General features: G+C 63.7%; 1 protein-coding gene across 1 annotated transcript in view; it reads right to left on the reverse strand.

Moving 5' to 3' along the window:
* The window catches only part of MCF2L (MCF.2 cell line derived transforming sequence like), a gene marked incomplete at its 3' end in the record, with an annotated part of 38,123 nt that overhangs the window by 10,210 nt on the left and 6,179 nt on the right, over positions 1-21,734 (reverse strand). Inside the window, exons 3-23 of the mRNA XM_082675350.1 lie at positions 16,459-16,578; positions 14,461-14,577; positions 13,926-14,075; positions 13,138-13,262; positions 12,692-12,806; positions 11,523-11,642; positions 10,530-10,721; positions 9,933-10,124; positions 9,410-9,569; positions 8,624-8,697; positions 8,311-8,384; positions 7,193-7,259; positions 6,494-6,609; positions 5,207-5,276; positions 3,879-3,971; positions 3,684-3,776; positions 2,769-2,894; positions 1,730-1,951; positions 1,524-1,616; positions 405-483; positions 183-249 (exon numbers count right to left, since the gene is read on the reverse strand). Of these exons, the coding sequence (XP_082531476.1) occupies positions 183-249; positions 405-483; positions 1,524-1,616; positions 1,730-1,951; positions 2,769-2,894; positions 3,684-3,776; positions 3,879-3,971; positions 5,207-5,276; positions 6,494-6,609; positions 7,193-7,259; positions 8,311-8,384; positions 8,624-8,697; positions 9,410-9,569; positions 9,933-10,124; positions 10,530-10,721; positions 11,523-11,642; positions 12,692-12,806; positions 13,138-13,262; positions 13,926-14,075; positions 14,461-14,577; positions 16,459-16,470 (2,357 nt within the window). The 5' untranslated portion in view covers positions 16,471-16,578. The remainder of the gene's footprint in view (positions 1-182; positions 250-404; positions 484-1,523; positions 1,617-1,729; positions 1,952-2,768; positions 2,895-3,683; positions 3,777-3,878; positions 3,972-5,206; positions 5,277-6,493; positions 6,610-7,192; positions 7,260-8,310; positions 8,385-8,623; positions 8,698-9,409; positions 9,570-9,932; positions 10,125-10,529; positions 10,722-11,522; positions 11,643-12,691; positions 12,807-13,137; positions 13,263-13,925; positions 14,076-14,460; positions 14,578-16,458; positions 16,579-21,734) is intronic.

A 21,734-nucleotide genomic window follows, 5' to 3' on the forward strand; every position in this document is an offset into this window, starting at 1 on the left:
GATAGGGCTAGAGGCACACGCCTTGACGCTGACCTGCCGGGACTGACCCAGCAGCATGCGACCCCAGGGACGCTCTCCAGAGCGACCCCGATGACCAGGAGGCTCGGTGACAGGGCCGCGGAGACCCAGTGGCACGGGCTGGCTCCCACTGGTGACACCCCCGACGCGCGGCCGGGCCTCACCTGGTGCCGGCGGGCGCGGGCAGGGGCAGGCTGTGGGACTGCTCCAGGGCTCGGTGCTGGCTGGCCTCTGCGGGGACAAGAGCCCAGCGTGGCTCAGGAACGCGAGTCCAGCACCTTCCCCTCCAGGTGCTACCGCGGTGCCTCAGATGGCTAAGGATCCCGAGGAGGCTTTGCGGGACATAAACGGGCCCCCGGGGGACAGCCCAGAGGCCGCGCCCTCACCTCTGCACGCCTGCAGCTGGCTCGTCAGCACCTTCCGGATCTCGCTCACCCAGGCGGCCTTGATTTCAGGAGTTGGTGCCTGTGCCGCCAAAGCAGACCGGAAGGTGAGTGCGTGTGTTCCCGAGGGACGCGTCAGGGTCTCACTCTGCAGGCGCCTGGGCCCCTCAGAATCGGGGCTGACGGCGCCACGCTCGCGATGCGGGGCGGCATCCCCGCGGGCGCCGGTGCACGGACCCCACGCCAGCACCCTGCACGGTCTCTGACTCTGACTCAGTGGGAGCCCCTGCAACGTGGCCTGCCCCGAGAATGTTTCTCTGGGATGCGGCCCTGACGTCTCCCTAGCTCACAAGGACGACGGGCGTCTGACATCCCGCAAGTGGACCAGAAGCTGGACCAGCGCGGCCGGGCTGCTGCCCCACCTCCACTCTGCCTGGGGCCCGAGGGCAGTGCAGGCGGGCGGCTGGGCCCTGAGGACCCTGGGCTTGTGCAAAGCCGGGGCGCCGGCCGAGCCCCTGGCCGCTCCCGCTGTAGCTCTGTGGGGCCCTCGGCCGGCCGCGCTAGCCTGGGTGTTGTGAGCTGTGAAGAGTGCAGGTCACCGGGGCCTCCACGCTGCGGTGCTGCGACACCCCCAGGGCCCCCAGGCCCAGACCGCCAAGGGCGTCAGAACGGTCAAGGGCAACTGGCGAGGCACCTCCCAGTGCCAGATCGCCCTCTCGGGCTGGGGTCTCTCCCGGGCTCATGGGCGAACTTACACTCCACCACCTCCCGCCATCACCGGCGAGCGAGGAGGACACGCTCCCTGCAGGCGCCTGGTCGTGCGCGGCAGCGAGGATGCCTGGCCCAGGCGGGCCGGGACCCCCCGCCGTCCGGGGACCAGGAGCCCACTTCCTGGCAGGGCACCTGGGGCACCCCTGCCCCGCGGCGTCCCTGTGCCTTGTCCCGGGCTCAGCTTAGTGACTGACGGCCCAGGGCAGCCCCAAACGAATGGCGGGGCCCTGGCCTCCGGGGAATAGAGCTTTCCGAAGATTCCAGACAGCAGCTCTCAGCAGAAGACGCTCACCGGCGGTCCTGACGGAGCTGGGCAGAGCCCGCAGCCTGGCCCGAGAGCGCGGGGCCTACCTGGACGATGTACACCTCCTCTCTGGCGTTGTACCAGATCTCGAATTTCTTCGCGTCCCCTTTCACGTTCTCCGTTATGCCGACGGCCGTCATCTGTGAGGGCGGGGCGGGCGGTAGGCGTCCGGGCAAGGGCACCCCCCGCTCCAGAAGGTGGGCGTCGCGGCCCAGCGGGGGCCCCAGGGTCTCCGCGGGGCGGCCTCACTCACGTTCAGGGACTGCTTGAAGCTGTAGGACGGGGCCTTCTCGTAGCCCTCGCCGTTCTCCTCCCGCTTCTTACAGAAGAGCACGGCCTTCTCATGCAGGAACAGGTGGCGCTGCATGGGCTTGAACCTGGCCAGGTCCTTCACCTTGGTGTGGCCCTTCTTGTGGTCCGTCCAGACGCTGAAGGAGCCCTGCATCAGCAGCTTCCCCAGGTCGCTCAGGTTCCCCTAAAGGCGGCGGCGTGGGGTGCAGTTAGCGCCCAGAGCACGTGCGGCCGAGGAGCCCGTCTGGGAGGCCGGGCTGCACTCCGCGGGGTCCAACGGCCCGACACCCGGGAGAGGCAAGTCTGTGGTGTGCTGGAAAGGTCGGGGGTCGCAGGGGGTCTGCGGGGATGAACAGGGGAGCCCAGGGGTGTCTAGGGCAGTGGGCTGCTCTGTGTGACGCTACCGTGCGGGACACAGGTCATCGGTTTGTCCAAACCCCCAGAGTGACCCTGCCGTGGGCCGTGGACTCTGGGCGACACGCCAGTGGAGGCCGTCGGCTGTGACAAACGCCCGACTCCACGGGGCGGGCCGGACGGGGGTGGCTGGGTGGGAAACCCCTGCGCGTTCCCCTCAGTTTTGCTGTGAACCCGCTACTGCTCCAGAAAGAAAGTCTATTAATGAAAAAACAGAGGCGAGTGCTGAGCGGATTTACAGAGAGGACAGGAACCGTGCGCGGCCTGACGCGGGTGCGGAGGGCCAGGAGGCGGGGTCTCAAGGTCGCGCCCACACGGGCGTCACCGAGAACAAAACGGGTTCAGGGAAAGGCCGGGAGGGAGGTGTTTTCGGAGCCGCCTCTGCGCTGAGGTGCAGCCACGGGGCGAGGCGCCCTGGCTGCCGCACAGGCTGGTGAGCCGCGTGCAAGGCGGCCGCGGCCCAGCCAGAACCGGGTCTGACGGCGTTCTGGGGGGTGCGCGAGTAGGGCCCGCGCTGGCACCGGGACGGCCTGAGGCCCCGCCGCCGGCTCGTGGGCTCCCCCTGCAGGACAGGGTCGGGGCCTCACCTCATAGCCCGTGATGGCGATCAGGTGCATGGAGTCGTTCACAGCCTTGAGGATGCCCAGGATGGAGCTCAGGGCCTCCTGCAGGTCCTCGGCCCCCTCGCAGCTCTTGCTGTATTTCAGCATCTCCTGGGGAGGTTCCACGCCCGTCTGGACACTGAACCCCGCCACTCCACCGAGAGCGGCTGGGATGCCCGTGCTCTGCCCCACAGGTGAAGGCCCTGGGCAGCCCCGGGCACCGACCTTCGGGACCCGTGTGCGGCTCCCTGAGCAGTCGTCGCCGGCGGGGACAACACCCCACACGCACTCAGACACTCACGCCCTCCCCCCGCCGGGGGGCCTGCCCGAGCCCCTGGCCCCAGAGCGCCTCAGGAAGCCACCTTCCCGGCCGCTGCGGGCCTACACCCCAGCCCTCGCAGCTGCAGATCGGGCTTGTCCCTGAGCTGGGCAAGGGCAGGCCCCTCGCAGCGCCTGGCCTGGGCGAGCACCCAGCCCCACCCCCGCTGCAGCTCCCGTCTCCCCGCCTCTAAGCCATTACTCCTTCCGTCCAGATCTGAACCCTGAAAGAACATCTGTTACAGCTCTTCACACCCATTCTCAGGTCTCGGGGATCTGCTCTGCTGGGCCCCCAAGACAGCAGGACACAGGCAGCCTCGCATGTGCCTGTGGGGCAGGGTCTGCCCGCCTGTTGCCCCCTGTGTCCCTGATGCCCGACAATGGGCAGCGCACAACAGGCCCTCCACAAAGGCGTGTGAAGAGCCAGGGCCTCGCAGAGACGGGAAGAAGGTGCCCAGAGACCACAGGGTTCAGGGACGGGTCGGGGCGGCCACCATTAAATGGTGTGCGGCTGGCGGGGGGGCCAGGCGGGGAGGGGGCTCTGGGGGACGCCCGGCCAGGTGTGGCCGCCCGGCCTCTCACCTTGAGCAGCAGCTGGTACTTGGTGATCCTCTGGACTGGCTTCAGCAGGTAGGAGTCGAGGCTCAGCTTGTGGTCCAGCTTCTTCTGGCATTCCTGCAACCACCAGAACCTCTGCCTTAGACGGCTGACGCTCTTCCTTGTCTGAGAGTCAAGCAGTAAAGGAACGTCCCCGCTCAAGGGAGCCAGGAGACACACCTGGAAGAACGGGCAGTCGGAGCACTGTCTCCACAGGCTCTCGGAGCGCGGCTTGTTCTGGCAGTACTTCTCGTAGACCTGGAACTGCTCCATCTGCGGCGGGACAGGGGCCGAGTCGCAGGGCGCCTCTGCGCTCACGGGGACCTCAGCGCCCGGAGGTGGGCTGACCCCGCTGCTGAGTCATGCCCCTCCGCGCCAGGACGCACGGCACCTCCGGGACCAGCCTGGCCTCCCCCCGAATCCGGGTCACGCCTCCATCTCAGAGGCCATGGCTGTCATTGGCGGGCAGCCAGGTAACAGCCCCCCAGAAGTTCAGTTCTCAGGGCTGCCCTAGTCTGGGTACTTCTTTTATAAAAGATTAGGTCCATACGGCTGGCTTTGGCCTCAGAGATAACAGCCTGAAAAGAAATGCAGGACCAGCACCGACTCTGTAAAGAGACTCCCCAGGGCTCAGCTACACAGTGGTGCTCACGCTTGCGTGCGCATCCGACGGCCAGCGGGCTGGGGAAAGCAGTGGCTGCCGCCTCCACCCGCGCTCTGGGTTCCGCAGGCCAGGGGCGGCCTGAGAGCCTGCACCGCTCACGGGTCCCCCGAGCCACGGTGCGGTGCTCCCCCAGCCCCGATTCTCAGAGAGCACAGGGAGGCGCTCCCCAGGGCCAGGCCGAGCGGGGCACAAACATGGCCCCTTCTTTCCTCCCTCTGCCCCTCGATGCCAATTCCTGACAGGGAGCCTCGGCCTCCGGCTTGCGTTGTGAAGGCGACCTTTTCACTACTGGGAGGAAGGAAGTGCGCCCCCTGCTGCTGAGTCAGCAGTTCACCAGGATCCATGCAGCAGGGTCGGGGGAGACAGCATCCCGCATCCCGCATCCCGCATCCCCTCCCGCTCCCAGAGCCTCGCCACAAACCCCCACGCTAGCGATCGTCCCGCCGGAAGGAGGGTGCGTCTACAGCTTCAGAGCACGAGTGACGTGCAGGGTCAGCTGGTGAGCGCGGGAGTCCTGATCGGCAAGACCAGCACGAAACCAACCCCAGCAGGAAGGAGCGTCAGCTACCCGTACGCTTGCAAATCCAAACTTAGACGCTGTGTCATCCTGGCATCTCTCAAAGCTGATGCTTTATAGTCTCTCTTTTTTTTGGGCTAATTTGGCTTCAGACAAAACTGCATTCTTCTGGCCCTACCACAAAGCGTCTCAGCTAAACTGGAAACATTCGTCCTTGTGATTCCGGTTGGTTAGACGGGGACTGTGACAGAACTTAAAGCCATATGACCGCGAGGAGTAACTGTAAGAGTTAAGGCATGGCGAAGTATGCATTTGAGAGTCACCTACCCTTTCTAGAAAGCACCTTCCAACCAGCTCTGGGCAGTCTATGTAGTTCTCCAGCTCCCTCAGGAATATTCTAGACAAAGAAAGTTTGCAATAGGTCACATGAACAACACCAGCACAAGACGGCATCCGTCACAAGCCATCAGACGTCATTTTCTGGACAGCACTCATCCTGACTCTGGATGGCCGCGGGGGCTGTGGGAGCAAGGACGCGCCACCTGATTTCGGGGCCTGGGGTCCCGACTGCACCAGACTCTCAGGTTCATGCAGCCGTGGCCCCATGGGGATGCTGTGTTTCTGGTGTTGCGCTCACACAGAAGTTGGGAGACGCTCCATCAGCACAAACATGGATGAAGAGTCCACAGCAGCAGACGGGAGCATCTCGAGGCCCTCACAGCCCGTGTGCTCCGCGGGTTTTCTGCAGACGTCAGGGATCTTGGCTCTGCCCCCGGGACCCTCCTCCACAAAGCACTGCCCCTGAGCCTGCGGGCTGAGTTTTCCTCTAGGTTCCTGACTCGCATCTGTCCACTGGGTAAATCCCTCCAGGGCCCCAGAACCGAGGACGGGCCGAGACCCTAGGCCAGGGCGAGGATGCTGAGGGAGCAGGGGGACCAGGCCACCTGCTCACTCTAATCCCCAAAGGAAGCCTCCAGCTGCGGCTCAGGTGAGACCTGACACCTCCGTTATAAGCGGTAGGTGACAGAGGCTGAGGACAGAGGGTGAAAGTGAGTGACCAGACAGAAGCCCCAGTGTCTCCTGGAGTCCAGCGGAGGGGAGGGCCGGGCAGCACAGGAGGGGCTCGTGCACAGCGGCCTTTCCTCAGGACCACAGGCTCGTGCTGCCAACCTGCTTCTCTCTGCTAGACGGCTGCCCACCACGGATCTTCCCTGAGAGCCCCCGAGACTGCTGAGGGTGAGCGGGCCCAGGAGGACCATGCACCCTTTCCCCACAGCCACAGAGAGGCCATGGGTGCTCCCACGAGGGGAGGGCGGGCAGGAAGGAACTTGTGGTGTTGCCGTCCTTTCGAGACGGGCTGGGCAAGGGGCGTCACCAAGGGGTGTGGCTTCGGTGTCACCCAGAAGGGCCTAGTGCGCACACCTGGGGGGCCAGCTCCCGCTTCCTCCCTCTGTGGGCGGCCCTTGTAACTCACCGCCGCCCAGGGAGCTACCCTGGGCACGCCCTACCAAACCCGCTGCCCGTCCGCTTATCCCTCTTGAGAGGGAGGGAGGAATCTTCTCCCCCAGCAAAGCATAACCTGAGGCCCGTGGGCGACCCGAGGGAGGGCCTGACCTGTTATGAAAGTGGTAAATTTCTTCCATGTTTCCAAACAGAACATCCTTCTTGTTTTGAAGTCCCGTCGAGATGAGGTGTGTCATTAAAGGGTTGTCCATCTCAGCAGCGTAGCCCTGCGGAGCGGGGAGGGGTCAGCGGGGAAGCCCAGGCCCATCAGCCCTGCATAAGCCTGGTCTCCACGTGGCCGCCAAGCGGGGAAGTGACGCTGTCTCAGGCTTCAGAAATCGAATCCACCTCAAATTCATTCACTGACCATCTAAGGTGATTCTCCGGACCAGCACCAGAAAGACGAGTGAATTAGAAGCGGCACCAATTATGTTTTTTGGGAGGGAGGGTGGTTCCATCCTCCTCCCTTTGAACCTTTTTAAATTCAGTAAATTCAGGCGCACCTTCCATGAAGAGGACAAGTCCTGTGGGTGCGTCATCTCTGTGTCCGCACCCGTGACCACTGCCCACACCCCACGATAGAACAGTCCCGCACCCAGAAGCCCTTCTGCCGCCCCCAGGCCACAGCCCCCCACCCAGGGAGGGTCAGGCACGGCTGCCCATCGGCCGCAAACACGGCCCAGTGCCAGTACACCTGCAGCCAGCGCCCCGTCCCGGGGACGGACAGGCGAGTGGCCTCCAGCCCTGGGCTGTCGGCAGAGCCGTGTCGTGGCCACGAGACCACACGGCGCGGCGGCGCCGGCGCCTCACCTCCAGGATGCACAGCAGCTCCTCCACGTAGACCCGCTCCGTGTCCAGAAGCTCGTTCATCACGTGCCTGTGGATGGGCGACGGCCTTCATGCGGGGGCAGCTTCCCAACCGTCCCCTGAGGCGCCCTGGGCTCCCAGCGCCCGAGGCCCCGCCGGCCGCCCGCAGGCAGCGGCTCTGCAGCGACCCCCTGGGGATCGTCTACGTGCCGTCAGGTTAGGGCTCCCTGGAGGGCCTGGCTTGCAAACCGGCCACTCAGACCTCGCCTTACGGACCAGGACCACCTTCTAACTGCCTGTGACCAAGCTTCCTGTTTTCACGCACAGAAAACGGAGCCAAGGGTGGGGATTGTGGAGCAGGCGGCAGCCGGCACGTCAGCTGGCCCTGGCGCCGTTCAAAGTGCCCGTGCTCCACACAGGGTGGGACAGGTCGCGGGAGAGGAAGGCTCGGGTTCCCTCCCCACCGCGGGCGGGAGGGCGGCGTGAGCTCGGCGGGGAGGACATCCCTGTGGGAGGCTGGGCAGTGTGGGGTCTGAGCAGGGTTTCAGAGTGGGCGCAGGAGGGCGCCGAGTGCAGGCTGCCTTCATGGAGCTATGGACGATCCAGCTCGGCTGGCAGGCAGGGGCCCTGCGGGAGAGCGACCGCCAGCCTGCGAAGCACGTGGGCAGTGCCTTCCTGCCCAGCCCAGAGTTTGGAGCCCAGCAGTGCGTCCGTGCAGAGACAGACACTCTCCCGGCATCTGGGTGGGGCTGGAGCATGCGGGGTGCCCAGGGCGGGTGTGGGGCGAGCAGAGCCTCCACAGGATTGCGGTGGGGAGAGACCAAGAAAGAGAAGTGACGCCCGGCACCAGCACGTGGAGCGGAGGGTCGGAAAGGCTTGTGGGCGGCAGGAGGGGCCCGTCCCGAGGAGACAGGGCCGGCGGGGGTGGGTCCGAGGCTGGCCCTGCGAGAGTGGCCTGGGGCTGCATCCACTAGCCGGGTGCCCTGGGCCCAGGGAGGGACAACACGGGCCTCTGGTCCCACCGCCTCTGGCTCCTTTACGTACAGACCCTCCCCAGGGGCTGAGCTCCGGTGGGTCACGCTTGTCCTCAGACCTGCTGGGGGGAAAGGCAGGCCACTCACCTCCGCAGGACGGCCAGGCTCTCCTCGTCCCCAGTGGAGCGGCCGCGGCCCTGCCGGCCCTCGCTCACTTCACTCTGGGGAGAAAGGGGGGCCCACATCGTGCTTTCAGAGACGAGAAGGTGCAGCCGGACGCCCTGCTTCCATAACCCAACCTCCTGCCGGTCAAGGCCCCGCAGGCAGGATGGGGCGGCCCGGAGGGAGGGATGGGGCAGGAGCAGAGGATGCCCCCCAGGTGCGCTGGCCTGTGTGCACGGAGGAGCGCCGGGGGGGCCGGGGGCAGGGAGGGGACCGGGCAGTGGGGACGGGCACTCACCCTGGCCCTCCTGTAGGGCCCCCTCCGGAGCACGCTGCCCTCAGAACTGTGGATCTCGGAGCCTCTCCGGATGCCTGGGTTGGAAAGAAGTGGACAGGAGTGGGACCTCGCACCCTACTGCCTGGAGGTGAAAAGCTTATCCAGGACCGTCGGTGTGCTCTTGAGTGTGTCTTTTTAACTTTTGGAGGAAAAGCTGCGAGCAGCCCAAAGCAGGGTGGGGAAAGCACAGTCAGGTACAGAGCAAGGAAACGGGGCTCCGGGCGCGTGGGGCGCCCACCGTCCACCACTTCCCAGTGCGGCCCGGCTCCCAGGTGACGGGGGAGAACTCGGCGCCTGGAGGCCTCCGAATGGGCCCTGCGCGCCGGGCTCAGGGTCTCTCAGCGCCGACGGCCCACACCAGCCACAGCTGTAGAAAGCAGCGGGAGCCCTGCTGGCGCTGGGCAGCGCGTCTGCCGACAGGAGGTGATGGGAGGGGCCTTAGGAAAGGCCTCGCGTCCAGCTGTGCCTTCCAGAAGCGCTGCACTGGGGAACCAGGAGGCTTCGGGGTGGAGGGCCGAGCTGCGCGAGGGGAAGACCATCCCGGCTACGGCGCCAAGGACAGACGGGCGGGATGAGCCCAGGAAAGGCCCCGACAGTCAGGCGGTCCCCGTCCAGCCACAGCAACGGGGAGTGGCACGGATGTGAGCACAGGAATGAGCAGGCCGAGGGCCGATGACACTTTATCATTTACGCAATGGGCTGGGGGGAAGGAGGGCCTTGCCCAGGGGGAGGGGCGACCGCCCGTACCCGGGGAGGGGCAGGGCGATTTCGCGGGCGCCTCTGGCCGGGGGGCCACCGGCTGCACGGGCCGCGTCTGCTTGGCGGCCAGCTTCTTGAGGCTCGCCTGTCTCCGGTGAAACATCTCCTCCACACTCTCCTGCTTCCGGAAGACCTTCTGCACGTGCTCCTGCAGGGAAGGGGGTGACGGGCTCATCAGGACACCTCCCGAGAGCTGCCGCGACGCACGTGGCCCCCGCGCTGCCCTTGGCAGGCGGGGGGCACCGAGGGGGGAGGGGCCCCGGGCCTGGAGCCCGGCGAGCGGCCGGCGGTGTGGCGCAGACAGCGGCCGAGTGAGGAGTCCGGTTTCGTCTCACTGTCGGCACCGAGCAAGGGCCCTCCCCGCAGGCGGGGACCCCGTAGGGGCGTGGGGGGCCCGGGAGCGACGTCCGGCCCGAAAGGCACCCTCTGCTCTCCTCCCCCCGATCGCCCGGTGTCTCTGGGCATCATCAGAGTAACCCGTCGTCGAACAGGTGAGAGGCTGTCTCCTCACCAGCAGGTCTCGGGTGAGGATGGGTTCGTAGTCCTGGTAGATTTTACTGAGCTCCTGGATCTTGTTTTCCGCACGCATCTCCAGAAACTTCTCGACCTCCTGGAGGGCCGCCTCGGCGCCGTCCTGGGCCTGGCACTTGTCCACCGGCTGCGAGGCCAGCAGGTAGATGCCCTCGTCACACCACTTCATGGACTGGAGGGAGACAAGGCACCTTGGAAGCTGTCCTGGCGTCTCCCGTGGCCCGCTGACCGCTGTGCTTTGGGACCACCTGCAGGACGTAGCATCCCTGTCCTGCCCCTACGTCCAGAGGGCTCCCCTGGGGGACGCAGGCCTGAAACCAAGTGGATCGCCCGGGACGGGACGCACCCACGCTGAGGACCAAGTGCAGGGAACTGGCTGGACAGTCAGCCTCTGGGTTTCTTAAAGAAATGGCCAGTTGTGGCAGGCGAGTCCTATAAACGCTTCCGTGTCGGGACGGGACCTTCTGGGCCACAGGAAAGGGCCGTTTTTCACCGGTGCCTGGGGCCCAGCCCACGGCAGGAGCGTCCCCGCGGGGCCGCGGGGCGTGGGGTGTGTGCGCCGGGCTGGGGGGCCTACCGCCTCGAGGAGGCCGTGCAGATCCAGCGCCCTGCCCAGCAGCCCTCTCCTCCGCCCGACGTCAGCTGCAAACTGGTCACACAGCTGGCGGAGCTCGTGGCACTTGGGGCGGATGGAGTCCACGGCGTAGTGCTTCAGCTCGATGAGCCGCTCACCCTCCAGGGCCAGGGTGCGGGCCCGCTGCGTGACCGCCTGTGGAGCCGCCAGAGACCGGCTCAGCCTGGTTCTTGGGGCAAAGGGGCACCACTTCCTGCCAGGGGTCGGCAGGGGTGGGCGTGGGGGTCAGCGGGGGTGGGATGGGGGTCAGTGAGGTGGGACGGGGGTCAGTGGGCTGGGACGGGGGTCAGTGAGGTGGGACGGGGGTCAGTGAGGTGGGACGGGGGTCAGTGGGCTGGGATGGGGGTCAGTGAGGTGGGACGGGGGTCAGTGGGCTGGGACGAGGGTCAGCGGGGGTGGGACGGGGGTCAGTGGGCTGGGACGGGGGTCAGCGGGCTGGGATGGGGGTCAGCGAGGTGGGATGGGGGTCAGTGGGCTGGGACGGGGGTCAGCGGGGGTGGGACGGGGGTCAGTGAGGTGGGACGGGGGTCAGTGGGCTGGGACGGGGGTCAGCGAGGTGGGACGGGGGTCAGTGGGCTGGGACGGGGGTCAGTGAGGGTGGGACGGGGGTCAGTGGGCTGGGACGGGGGTCAGCGGGGGTGGGACGGGGGTCAGTGGGGTGGGACGGGGGTCAGTGGGGTGGGACGGAGGTCAGTGAGGTGGGATGGGGGTCAGTGAGGTGGGATGGGGGTCAGTGAGGGTGGGACGGGGGTCAGTGGTGGTGGGATGGGGGTCACTGAGGGTGAGACGGGGGTCAGTGGGGGTGAGTGGGCCAGGTAGCCGCCCCTCCCCCTGCCCACGGGGCTCAGGGCAGGGACGGGGGCCTCTGCGGGGACGGTGACACTGAGCACAGCGTCCCCAGGCCGCCACGCGCCTGCCGCCCACGTCCCTTCTTACACTGGACTTCTCCTCAAAGCTGGCGAGGTCCTTCAGGAGGTGCTGCACATGCGCCAGGCTGTTCCCCACGTCGGTGAAGGTCGTGATCTTCTGGGCCAACACGTCCAAGGCGGCTTTGACCTGCGACGGAGTGGGGGTGAGAGACCAGGCAGGGAGAGCAGTGAGAAGAAGGAGAGAAGAAGGGGGGTATATGCCGCAGAAACGGGGCGCGCAGGGAGGGGCGGGGCCCGGAGCCCTCTCAGAAGCAGAGCCAGAGGGAAACTTCCTCGATTTGAGAAGCAGCCTCTACGGCGACCCCACTGCCGACGCCACAGGCGCAACGACGGCGAGACGCCTTCCCCGTGAGACTGGGGGCAGGGCAGGGACGCCCGCCCTCACTACCGTTACGCGAGCGGTGGAAGCTCTCTCCGGGCAACGGGGCAAACAATTTAAAAAATAAACAAATAAAGACATACAGATCAAACAGGAAGAAATCAAGCCATTTCTGTTTGCACATGACCTGATCGTCTATGTGGAGAAACCCCGAAACTCTACCAAACGACTCCCAGATTGAGTTCAGCAAGGTTTCAGGAGACGAGATAAATATACAAAAACCCAGCTGTACTTCCACAGATAGCAATGAGCACATGGACGCCGAAATTAAAAGTACAACACCATCTACAATTGCTTAAGAAACGGAACACGTACATCAAACAAAACACGTACTGAACTCGTGCAAACCACACAGCACTGGTGAAAGAAATGTAAGAAAATCTAAATAAATGGACCGACGCGCACGTTCACTGCGTGGAGGACTCGGCACAGTGAAGGCGCTGATTCTCCCCAGGTTGAGGTACAGGTTCAACACCGTTCCTGACAGAGCCCAGCAGGATTTCCTCGTAGGCAAATCTTGTCTCGTAGACGAGATTATTTTAAATTTACACGGAAAGGCAAAGGAACCAGAACAGCTAAAACCACCATGATGGAGAAGGATGAAGGGCGCGGGACAGAGTTTCTACGACCTTCGTCGGCAATGGTTTACTCATCACTCACGTAGTCCAAGCCCATCCCGCGGCCCCGCGCGGCTCCGCGTGGCTGACGAGCCAGTTCTCACCGCGCGCTGTCAGCGGCCTTCCGCAGCCGCAGTGCCGGGCGCCCACCCGCAGGCCCCCCGAGCCCCGGCCTCTCACCTCTCGGAAGTCCTGCTCGAAGTGCCGGAGCTGCAGGCACTGCTCCAGTTTTCGCTGATGCTTTGCCCAAAACTCATCGAAGGCGGCCTCGGTTTCACTCAGCTGGGCCAGGAGCCTGCGAGAGGGGACGGCAGCCATGCGGGGCCCCTGCAGCGCCAAGCGGGCGGGGCGCTCAGTCTGCCCTCCACACGCGAGGGGGCACGTCGGAGGGCTCGGGGGGCCGGGGTCTGTCTCCCCCCGGGGCCCTGCCCTCGCCCTCGACGCCCTGGGTCTCTCGGAGCCGCCTGGGGCGGGTGGTTGTGCTGAGTGTGTTGGTTTAAAAGGTGCAGACGTGGCCGTTTGGGCCTGTCATTCGCAACCTCAGCTCAGGGCACGAGGAAGCGGCGAGGGCCTCTGCGCCTGCAGGCCACGCGCTGCCGCCCTGACCCCGCCGGCCCCGGCCTCACCTCTGCACGGTGCTCTGACTGTCCAGCTGGTCCTGGTTCGGGCTCTGCTCCGGGCCCCGGGCCAGCGGCTCCCGGATGCTCTCCAGGACGCTCCGCCCCTCGTCCAGCGCCAGCCTCATGTCCTCCTGTGGGAAGAGCGCGCCGCCCATCAGCCCAGGCCGCCGGGCCCTGGACTTGGCCCCCGGCGGTGGGCTCCGTGGCGCCCGGCCCCGCAGGGGAGTGTGAAGGTGACGACAATCAGGTGGGCACACGGTGGCGTCCGCCTGTCCCCCAGACCCTCTGCTGACCGCCCAGCAGTGCTGGGGAGGCGCTCCCACCGTGAACGGGGAAGGGCTAGGGTTACGGGTCTCCCAGGCAGTGGGACCGGACAGGGTAACAGGAAACCAGACCCCCGGTGTCCGCTCCCGTGGCCCGCTGCCGGGGGCCGGACGGGGTGAGGGCTCTCTTGGCGGGTAGGGGGCGGCCGCCAAGCACCAGCAGTGGGTCACGGCCTCCACCAACTCAAAGCCCGCATCGCGCGGCGGCCTCGGGGGCACAGTCCCGATCGCGTTGACCAGGACGCCGGTTGTGTGCCGCGACCACTTGGTCGGGCTCAGGTGTCTGAGTCCGCCCCCCGCTCCCGGGGTGCCGGGGATGCTGTCTCGTTGCCCTGATCAGCAGGGCCCGGCAGCAGGACAGCAGGGCCAACCAGAGACGTTGCTTGGAAGGGAGGTTCAGCTTCCCTGCAGGGCAGCCAGCTCGGGAGCCTCCCAGACGCCCCTCCCTGCACCACCCGCCTGCGCACGCACCTTGGCCCTGTCCTTCTTCTCCGTGTGGGCACGGAGCACGGAGCTCGTGGACTGTACGTCGTTGGGCAGCTCCGTCTCGGCCAGCTCGGTCCCGAAGGCCTGCAGCATCTGAGCCGTCTGCTTAACCAGGAGGGCGAAGCTCTCTATCGCCTGGTGGGGAGGAAAGCGCCCTCAGGGAGCTGCTGGGCGCTGCGGCTCCCGCGCCTGGAAGCTTGGCCGCAGCCCCGCCCGTCTCCCCGCCTGCGCCTCGGCCTTGGCTCCTTCACAAACACGGGCTCTGCACCCTCCTCGGAGGGCGAGTGCCGAGAACCCAGCTCGTGCTGCTCCTTCTTTCTTCTCTGTCCTGAGCCCAGGAAAGCCAGTCCCGACTCATGACTCGCGTTCCTCCTTCGGACTAACGTCCACGGAGACCACCTGCTCATCCTCGGGGAGAAAACCCGGGTAGACGGGAAGAGGTCTTTGGAACAGGCGGCACCTTAAGGCAAAAGCAGCCCTGCTGGATTGACTATGGTTACGGAGGACGCAGGGGACTCACTGTGCGGTGGCAGAGCCACCTGGAGTGGCAGTAATCCAGGGTCCCGCCCAGGTCCTCGGTCAGCTGGGACTTGTCAATGTAGCTGTGTAATTCCGGGACGGAGCTCAGCATTATGACCTGGGGAGGATGAGAGCCGCCCGTAAGCAGAGCGCCCCGCACACGCAGACGGAGGGGCCGAGGCAGGCGTGGACGGAAGGCGTCTCCCGGCTCCTCCACGGAGGGCAGGGCGCGGCGCCCCCTGGGCCTCGGCTCTCCCATCCGTGAGACGAGTGTACGATGACCGGTCTCACCAGACGACCGCTGCTGGGGTCGAGCAAAGACCTGGATGGAGCCGGGCACGCTGCCGACACCGGGCATCTGATGGGTGAGGGGGCCCTCGTGCTAACGGAGCCGCACGGACCCCAAAGCCGCGGGTCTGTCCGCATTCCTGCTGAGACCGGGAGGCTGCGCGGGGGCGGGGTAGGTGCCCAGCACGGCACAGCTGCCTTTGGGGAGAACAGGTGGCCCCGGAGGCTCTTCCACACGGATGAGTCTTACTTCCTATCTTGCTCTTGTCCTTCTGAGTTCATTCCATCCATGAGCCTGGATAAAAATACAGCCTTTGCTTTGCAAGCTGTCAGTTCCTGCTGCCGAGGTCCTGGGAGGCTCAGCCCACGCTCCACTCGACACCACCTCGTGTTTTATTAAACTCTGAGCTCGCTGGGGGCCGAGGGGACACCTGACACGTCCCAGGTCAACTGTATCCCGACGTGGGAGGTCAGGGTGCCACTGAGACCCGGAGGACCACCTGCCCCGCCGTCGGGGGCCCACGTGAGGCCCCCCGACTGAGACATAACTTTCACTTAAGAACAGGCTACGATGTCAGTTCTCAGCGGAGGTATCTGGTCTCTCTTTGCCGTCCGGCAAGGCCGTTCCCCCAGGTCAGCCTGATTCACGCCAACAGGACCAGGGACGGGTCGGTCCACTATCCAAGGACCTAACACTCTTCCTCCGTGACTTCTACCTGCTTCGTGTCTACTGAACCACGACAGAAAAGGCGAGAACACACCGCCCCTCTGGACGTTTTCTACTTAGCACCGACGTCAGCACAGGCACCAGCACACTGACGTGGACACACTGTAGCAGCAGCCTTCCCGAGATGATGCTTCTCTAATTCTAAAGAATGATCCAAAATGGGCCAGGGAACAGGAGATGCTGGCGACGAATTCTGTGAAACCGTGTTTCGAGAACTCACGGGCTCAGCCCCACGGGGCCACGTGCAGGGCAACCACCACACTTAGGGTGGGACCCCAGCCTTGTTTCCTGTGACCCGGGGTCTCTTGTTAGCGAGGGTCACTCGCCAAATATGGGCAAATGTCACCGCCTCACAGGGTCCCTGAGACGTTGGTGCCCAGGAGATGGCTCGGCGGAGGGAGGGCCGGGCTGCGGCCTGGGGAGCACAGACCCCTGCCCCCAGCATCAGAAACCAAGGCTTTTGATGCTACGAAAACGGGTGCACCCCCTTCCCCTCAAACCCTGGAGCCTGAGGTCTAGGGCCGCTGAGTGTGGCCTGCACACCTGGCCCCGGCCGGCAAAGCACCCTCTGTCCTGAGCGCGGAGAGCAGGGGACAACCTCGGGGACGGTGACCCACACCGGCATTCTCAGATTCCAAGAGAAACCTGGCTGGTCTTGTTGGAGAGGTTCTAAGGTGCTGGGGGTGGGCTCTGTCCTCTTGGTAACGGGCGCGTTGCCGGGCAACCCCTTCCAACTGGGTTGCTCTGGGTACCTGGCTCAACGTGGGCCGGCCTCCCTGGGGGGACGCAGGCTTCCTGGGTGCACAGCTTCTAAGGGATCCCTGCAACCTCTGCCTTTAAAGGGGCTGCCCTGTGCTGGCCGGAGTGAGAAGGCGAGAAAGGGGTCCCTCTGCAGCTGGGGGTCGCTCACACCCACTTCCCTGGCCCCCTCGCCCCCGTGCCCAGGTGGAGCCGGGCCACTCCTCACAGGAGGTGAGCACTTACCGGTACCTTCATCTTAAAGTCATCTCTGTTGAACCTGAAGGCGAGGTCAGAGAGCGTCCTTTGGAAAAATCCCGTTGGGCGCAGGACGAGGACAAGCTGGAGGTTTGCTGGGAAGGATGCCTGCAGGGGACAGAGGGCTGCGGCTCTGTCTGCGGGCAGCACGGCTGCCAGCCGGGTCCCCACGCCCGCACCGGCCCTCGGTCCCAACGGGGAGGACCAGCCCACCAGAGCGGGCGTTTCCAGCACGCCAACGTCAGACTAAAGTGGAAATGGTTACAGACACTGCACTGTTAGAGCATCACCATTTCTTACAGAAAAGCACAAAAGTCACACTGCTTGGTACAGCTGTGCTTTGCTGCTTATCAACTTCAAGGGCAAAAGCTCTGACCTTCTGGGGCGCCTGTAATAACCTATCATGGAAGAGAACGTAAAGGAAGAAGGTATATATTTATGTATATGTATAATTGAATCCCTTTGCCGTACATCTGAAACGAACACAACGTTGTGAATCAACTATATTTCAATAAAAATCTTAAAAATAAAATAAAAAATAAACTGTAAAAAAACGAGCTTTGACCCCTTGTTAAGGCTGAGTTGGTGCCCCCAGCTGCTTATTTTGAAGTCCACGTCCCCAGTGGCTCAGAACGTCTTTAGCGTCTTCACAGAGGTGACCGAGTTAAGATGAGGTCATCAGGGCAGGCCCATGACCGGACATGACTCTGTCCTTATAAATACAAAGGGGACATTTGGGCACAGAGACCCACGGGGACGCCGTGTGAGGATGGATGTAGAGACAGGGGCTACCATGGCCGAGGGTGTCCAGAGGCCGCCAGACGCTGGGGAGCACGGAGAGACACCCCTCCGCAGCCGCAGAGGGACCAGCCTGCCGACACCGCGATCTCAGACTTCTGCCTGCAGACTCGGAGGACAGGAGATTCCTGTCGTTTGAGCCCCTCTGTGGTCTATGGTATCTGTTATGATGGCCCCAGGAAACTAAGACACTTGTGCAATAAAGACAAAGCCACACACACACACACACACACACACACACACACAGACACACACACACACGCATCACCTAAAACAGAGCTAAAGATAAGCTTACACCCAGGCGCACACCCGTAGATACGGTCACGTGAGCAGATTCGCACATTCACGTAAGCTCTGCGTACGAGGTGCCTGACCTTGGACAGGTTAACCTCTGTGCCTCGGTCTCCCCACGTGCAAATGGGGATAACAAAGCACCTTCCTCAGCGCACGGTCCTGGTGGCCGAGCTCTCTGCCGCCCAGGCAGTGTTCAGAGCCCTGCTCCTGACTGAAGCTGAGACAGGGGCATTGCCTGCCCAGGGCCCTGGGGCCGCACCCGGTGGCCTTGGTCTGAGAACCGGTCCCTCAAGTGAGAGAAAAAGGAGGAGAAAGAGAGGCCGCTGGGACTGGGCGCTCAGGCTCAGGGCTCCCCGGCCAGGCGGGGCGGGCAGTGTCACTCCTGCCGGCGGCCCTGACCTGACGCTGCCCAGCTGCTCCCCACAGAAGCGCTGGGACCCTCTCGAGATGTCAGCTGACCACGACAGCCCCCGCCCAGAACAGCCACACAAGTCCCCGCCTGGCCGCAAACAAGCCCAGAGTCCCCCTCCCCCACCCCGCGGCTCCCTGACCCCCCGACATGGTTCCACGCCCTCCCCAGCCTCCGCACCTGGACACTGCCCGGCGCCTTGGTGGGTCAGGGAGGCCCGGGGAGCCCGGCCCCGCGTCGGAGGATTCCGCTATCCCGTCCCCGAACAGGACACAGCGAGGCCGTGGCCCCGCGGCCCCAGGGCCCGCCCTCCCACTGCATCGGGGCGGCCACCCTGAACCCCAGCAGCGAGCGCTCAGCCTCCGTGTCTGCCCAGGAGCCCCGCGCCATCGTCCTCTGTCTCCAAACACGACTCACATCTTCGGGCTGGATCTCGCCATCCCGCTCCTGTGGCCGACGCACACCTGCCCCCTGTCCCCCTCCTGCCCTCCCGCCCAGGCCGCCACGCGCCTGATCTCCAGCCACCCTCCCCAGGCCACGGCGGGGTCCTGGCCCTTCACGGAGCCCGACCTCAATCCCCTCTACTGATCTTCACCCCGTGAGTCAACCACAGCCCCCCAGACGTCCGCTCAGGTGTGCTCTGCCCCAGCGCGCGGCCACCTGGAAGCTGAGCTTTCCCGCACCTCAACCCCACCTCCCGGCCTCTCTGCACACCAGCACACGGCGCTGGTCACCACTGTGACTCCACACCCTGTCTCCAGCCTGGCCGCACCTGCCCTACACCTGCCGCCTCTCCATCGCCCGCCGCCCGTCCCGCCTGCACCCCTTCCCCCTGCGTCCCTCCGTCACCTGCCGCCCCTCCCCGCTGCGCCCCTCCGTCACCTGCCGCCCCTCCCCCTGCACCCCTCCCCCCTGCGCCCCTCCGTCACCTGCCGCCCCTCCCCCCTGCACCCCTCCCCCCTGCAGCCCCTGCACGCCTGCCCCACAGTCCCTAATGTGTCCGGGTGTCGCCATCACAGCCCTGGAGGGCAGGACTGCGTGTCCCCCGTGCCAGCACCCGAGCAGGTGCCTGCTGAGTGTTGTGGACAGAGACGAGAAGGTGGGCATCCCGACGGGGGGGCTCTGGCCCATCAGCAAGAGGGCCGTGTAGCCCCCCCACCAGGCGTGAGACCGGCGTCCACTACCTCAGGAAAACCGCCTTCAGCGTCTCTTTCTGGAGGCGACACCGAGTCACACTTCTCTAGCCTTCAGCCCGGTTCTATTGCCCTGATTCGCACCTCACAGCTGCTGTGGTCTGAGCTTACAAGGTAACACGAGCCCTTGTCCTTCACTGAGGTCCACTCAGGGCAGGTGGCCAGGAAACCCAGGGTGGGGGACTTGCCCACTCCATCCCGGGAGGAGGGGCACCAGCCGTGCTCACCGTCCCGTCAACGTGGAGAAGACTGTCCCCTTCTTGTCCTCTGCTTCAGTCTTTCCGTGTCTCTAAATGATTGAGTCTTTATATTGAAGAGAGTAACTGTGAGATCCCAGCCCAATGGGAACACTTCAATGAGACACACACAACTATACATTAAATCATAATTTATAGCTGCAAATTAATTTTCTCCCCCTTGGAGTCAAACATCTGTATGAAAAGCTCTGGGAAATTCCCAAACAAAAACTTTATTTTAAAAATACAGTAACTATGGGATTTCCCTGGTGGCACAGTGGTTAAGAATCTGCCCGCCGATGCAGGGGACACGGGTTCGAGCCCTGGTCCGGGAAGATCCCACATGCCGCGGAGCAACTAAGCCCATGTGCCACAACTACTGAGTCTGCGCTCTAGAGCCCATGCACTGCAACTACTCAGCCCACGTGCTGCAAATACTGAAGCCCACATGCCTGGAGCCCGTGCTCTGCAACAAGAGAAGCCACCAGAATGAGAAGTTCGCACGCCGCAACGAAGAGTAGCCCCCGCTCGCCACAACTAGAGAAAGCCCGCGCGCAGCAACGAAGACCCAACGCGGCCAAAAATAAATAAATAAATAAAAATAGAGTAACTATATGGAAGATTTGGGATGAAGGCTATAAAATAACATCTTTTTGTAACTTACTCAGTAATCAAGTGATTACAATAGTTTCTATGTAACCTGAAAGTAACAGTGTTTCTTTTCTGAGGCTGACCTTCACTGGCTGAGGAACAGAGAGGTGGTGCGAGGACCATTAAAATGTAATCTGGAGGCAGAGAAAGAGGCTGGTTTCTGAATTACTATTCTAAGAGCCTTAGACAATGCAAAGACATCACCTACATTTACAAAACAGCTAAACGCAGTGGAACGCAGCAGAAGCTCTGTGGAACCCCAGTGCCTCAGGGAACGGGGTTTGAAAACACTCCCCACGTGCAAGTGCATGTTACTTTCTTAAGTTTTGCTCGAAGTCACATCTACCCAGCCTGACTATACACTTGATTTCAAACAGAGCAGCCAAGCCCTGACCAATAACACTTGTCTGATAGCAGTCAAAAAACACAAGTTTGTGTGGTGAATATAGACTTGAAACTTGGTGTCTCAGTGCCAACAGATGAAAACCCTAGGGTCTGAATCAGACAGGCTGACGTGAGAAGAGGCCTCCCCTCGCTCCCAGGGTGGCTCCCACGCAGGTTGTGTGTGAGCACTGAGGATGGGCCCGTCTAAGACCCCCCCCACCTCCTGGTGGACAGCGTGGAGACCGCCATAAACACCGCTATGGAAAAGACATTGAAGAACTCGGCGGGAAGGGCATCTCTTTGGTCGGAGGACGATCATGAGACCAAATGCTCCCCACGTCAGGGGAGCTGTCCTCCCCCAGAACATTCTGTGTGGACCTGCACTGCCCACCGGCCTGGACTCGGACCCCCAGCCACTGACCCCATCCATAGGCGGCCTCGGCCCTTGAAGCCCAGCCTCCACCGGCAGCGCAGGTGAGTTTAAGGGAAGCTGCCTGAAGGCCTCTCCACGCACAGCCCGGGGCTGGAGGCGCCCTGTCCCCTCCACAGAGCAGCTCTGCTGAGCTACTTATCTTAGAAGTCGCAGCTCTTCAAGAGTCAACGCTGGCCTCCCAAGGGGCCAGTCCATGCATTGTCCTCAGCCAGAGCGGTGCTATGACCCGACCCCCTCGGTGACCTGTGTTCCACCCCCTGCGCCCCAGGCCCCTCGGAAGGAGCCATGCCCTGGCCCCCCGCCTTCCCGTCTGTTCCGAGGGGCGGATCACCACCCCTCTGCCCAGACAAGGCCTCCTTCCCCTCCCGGCTCTTGGCAGGGTCACCTCAGCCGGGAAGCCCTCCTGGAGCTTGCTCTGCTCCCGCCTTCCCTGCGCTAGAGGTGCTCACAAGCTGCGCTTAGACCTCTAGTAACTGGCGCACGGTAGGAAGTCACCAGCGTTGTTTAGGACGATATTATTTTGCTACATTGGGAATATTCACCGGATGACCTAAACATCCTGGTGCTTTAGATACTTCAGTTGGTACCTTTTCTGTACACAGAAGGCATAGGCTTGACAAGCAAAAAGTGGAGCTCTGCCCCACGCAGACTAGAAACAGCTCTCACTGTGATTTCCTGCAAGGTGTGCTCTAGGGTACGGACTCAGCTGAGTCGGGCTGGCACCAAACACAGATCAGCGCCCTCTGCTGCCACGTCCCCAGCTGCCCCCCAACTCCTCCACGAACTCCTGTAGTTTAGAAAAAGGGGTTCAATTTCAAATGGAATCCCAGAAGAGTATACACGGTATTTTATGAAAGATACATCCA

Source organism: Grampus griseus (assembly GCF_964374135.1).
Source record: "Grampus griseus genome assembly, chromosome: 18".
Classification (NCBI taxonomy): domain Eukaryota; kingdom Metazoa; phylum Chordata; class Mammalia; order Artiodactyla; family Delphinidae; genus Grampus; species Grampus griseus.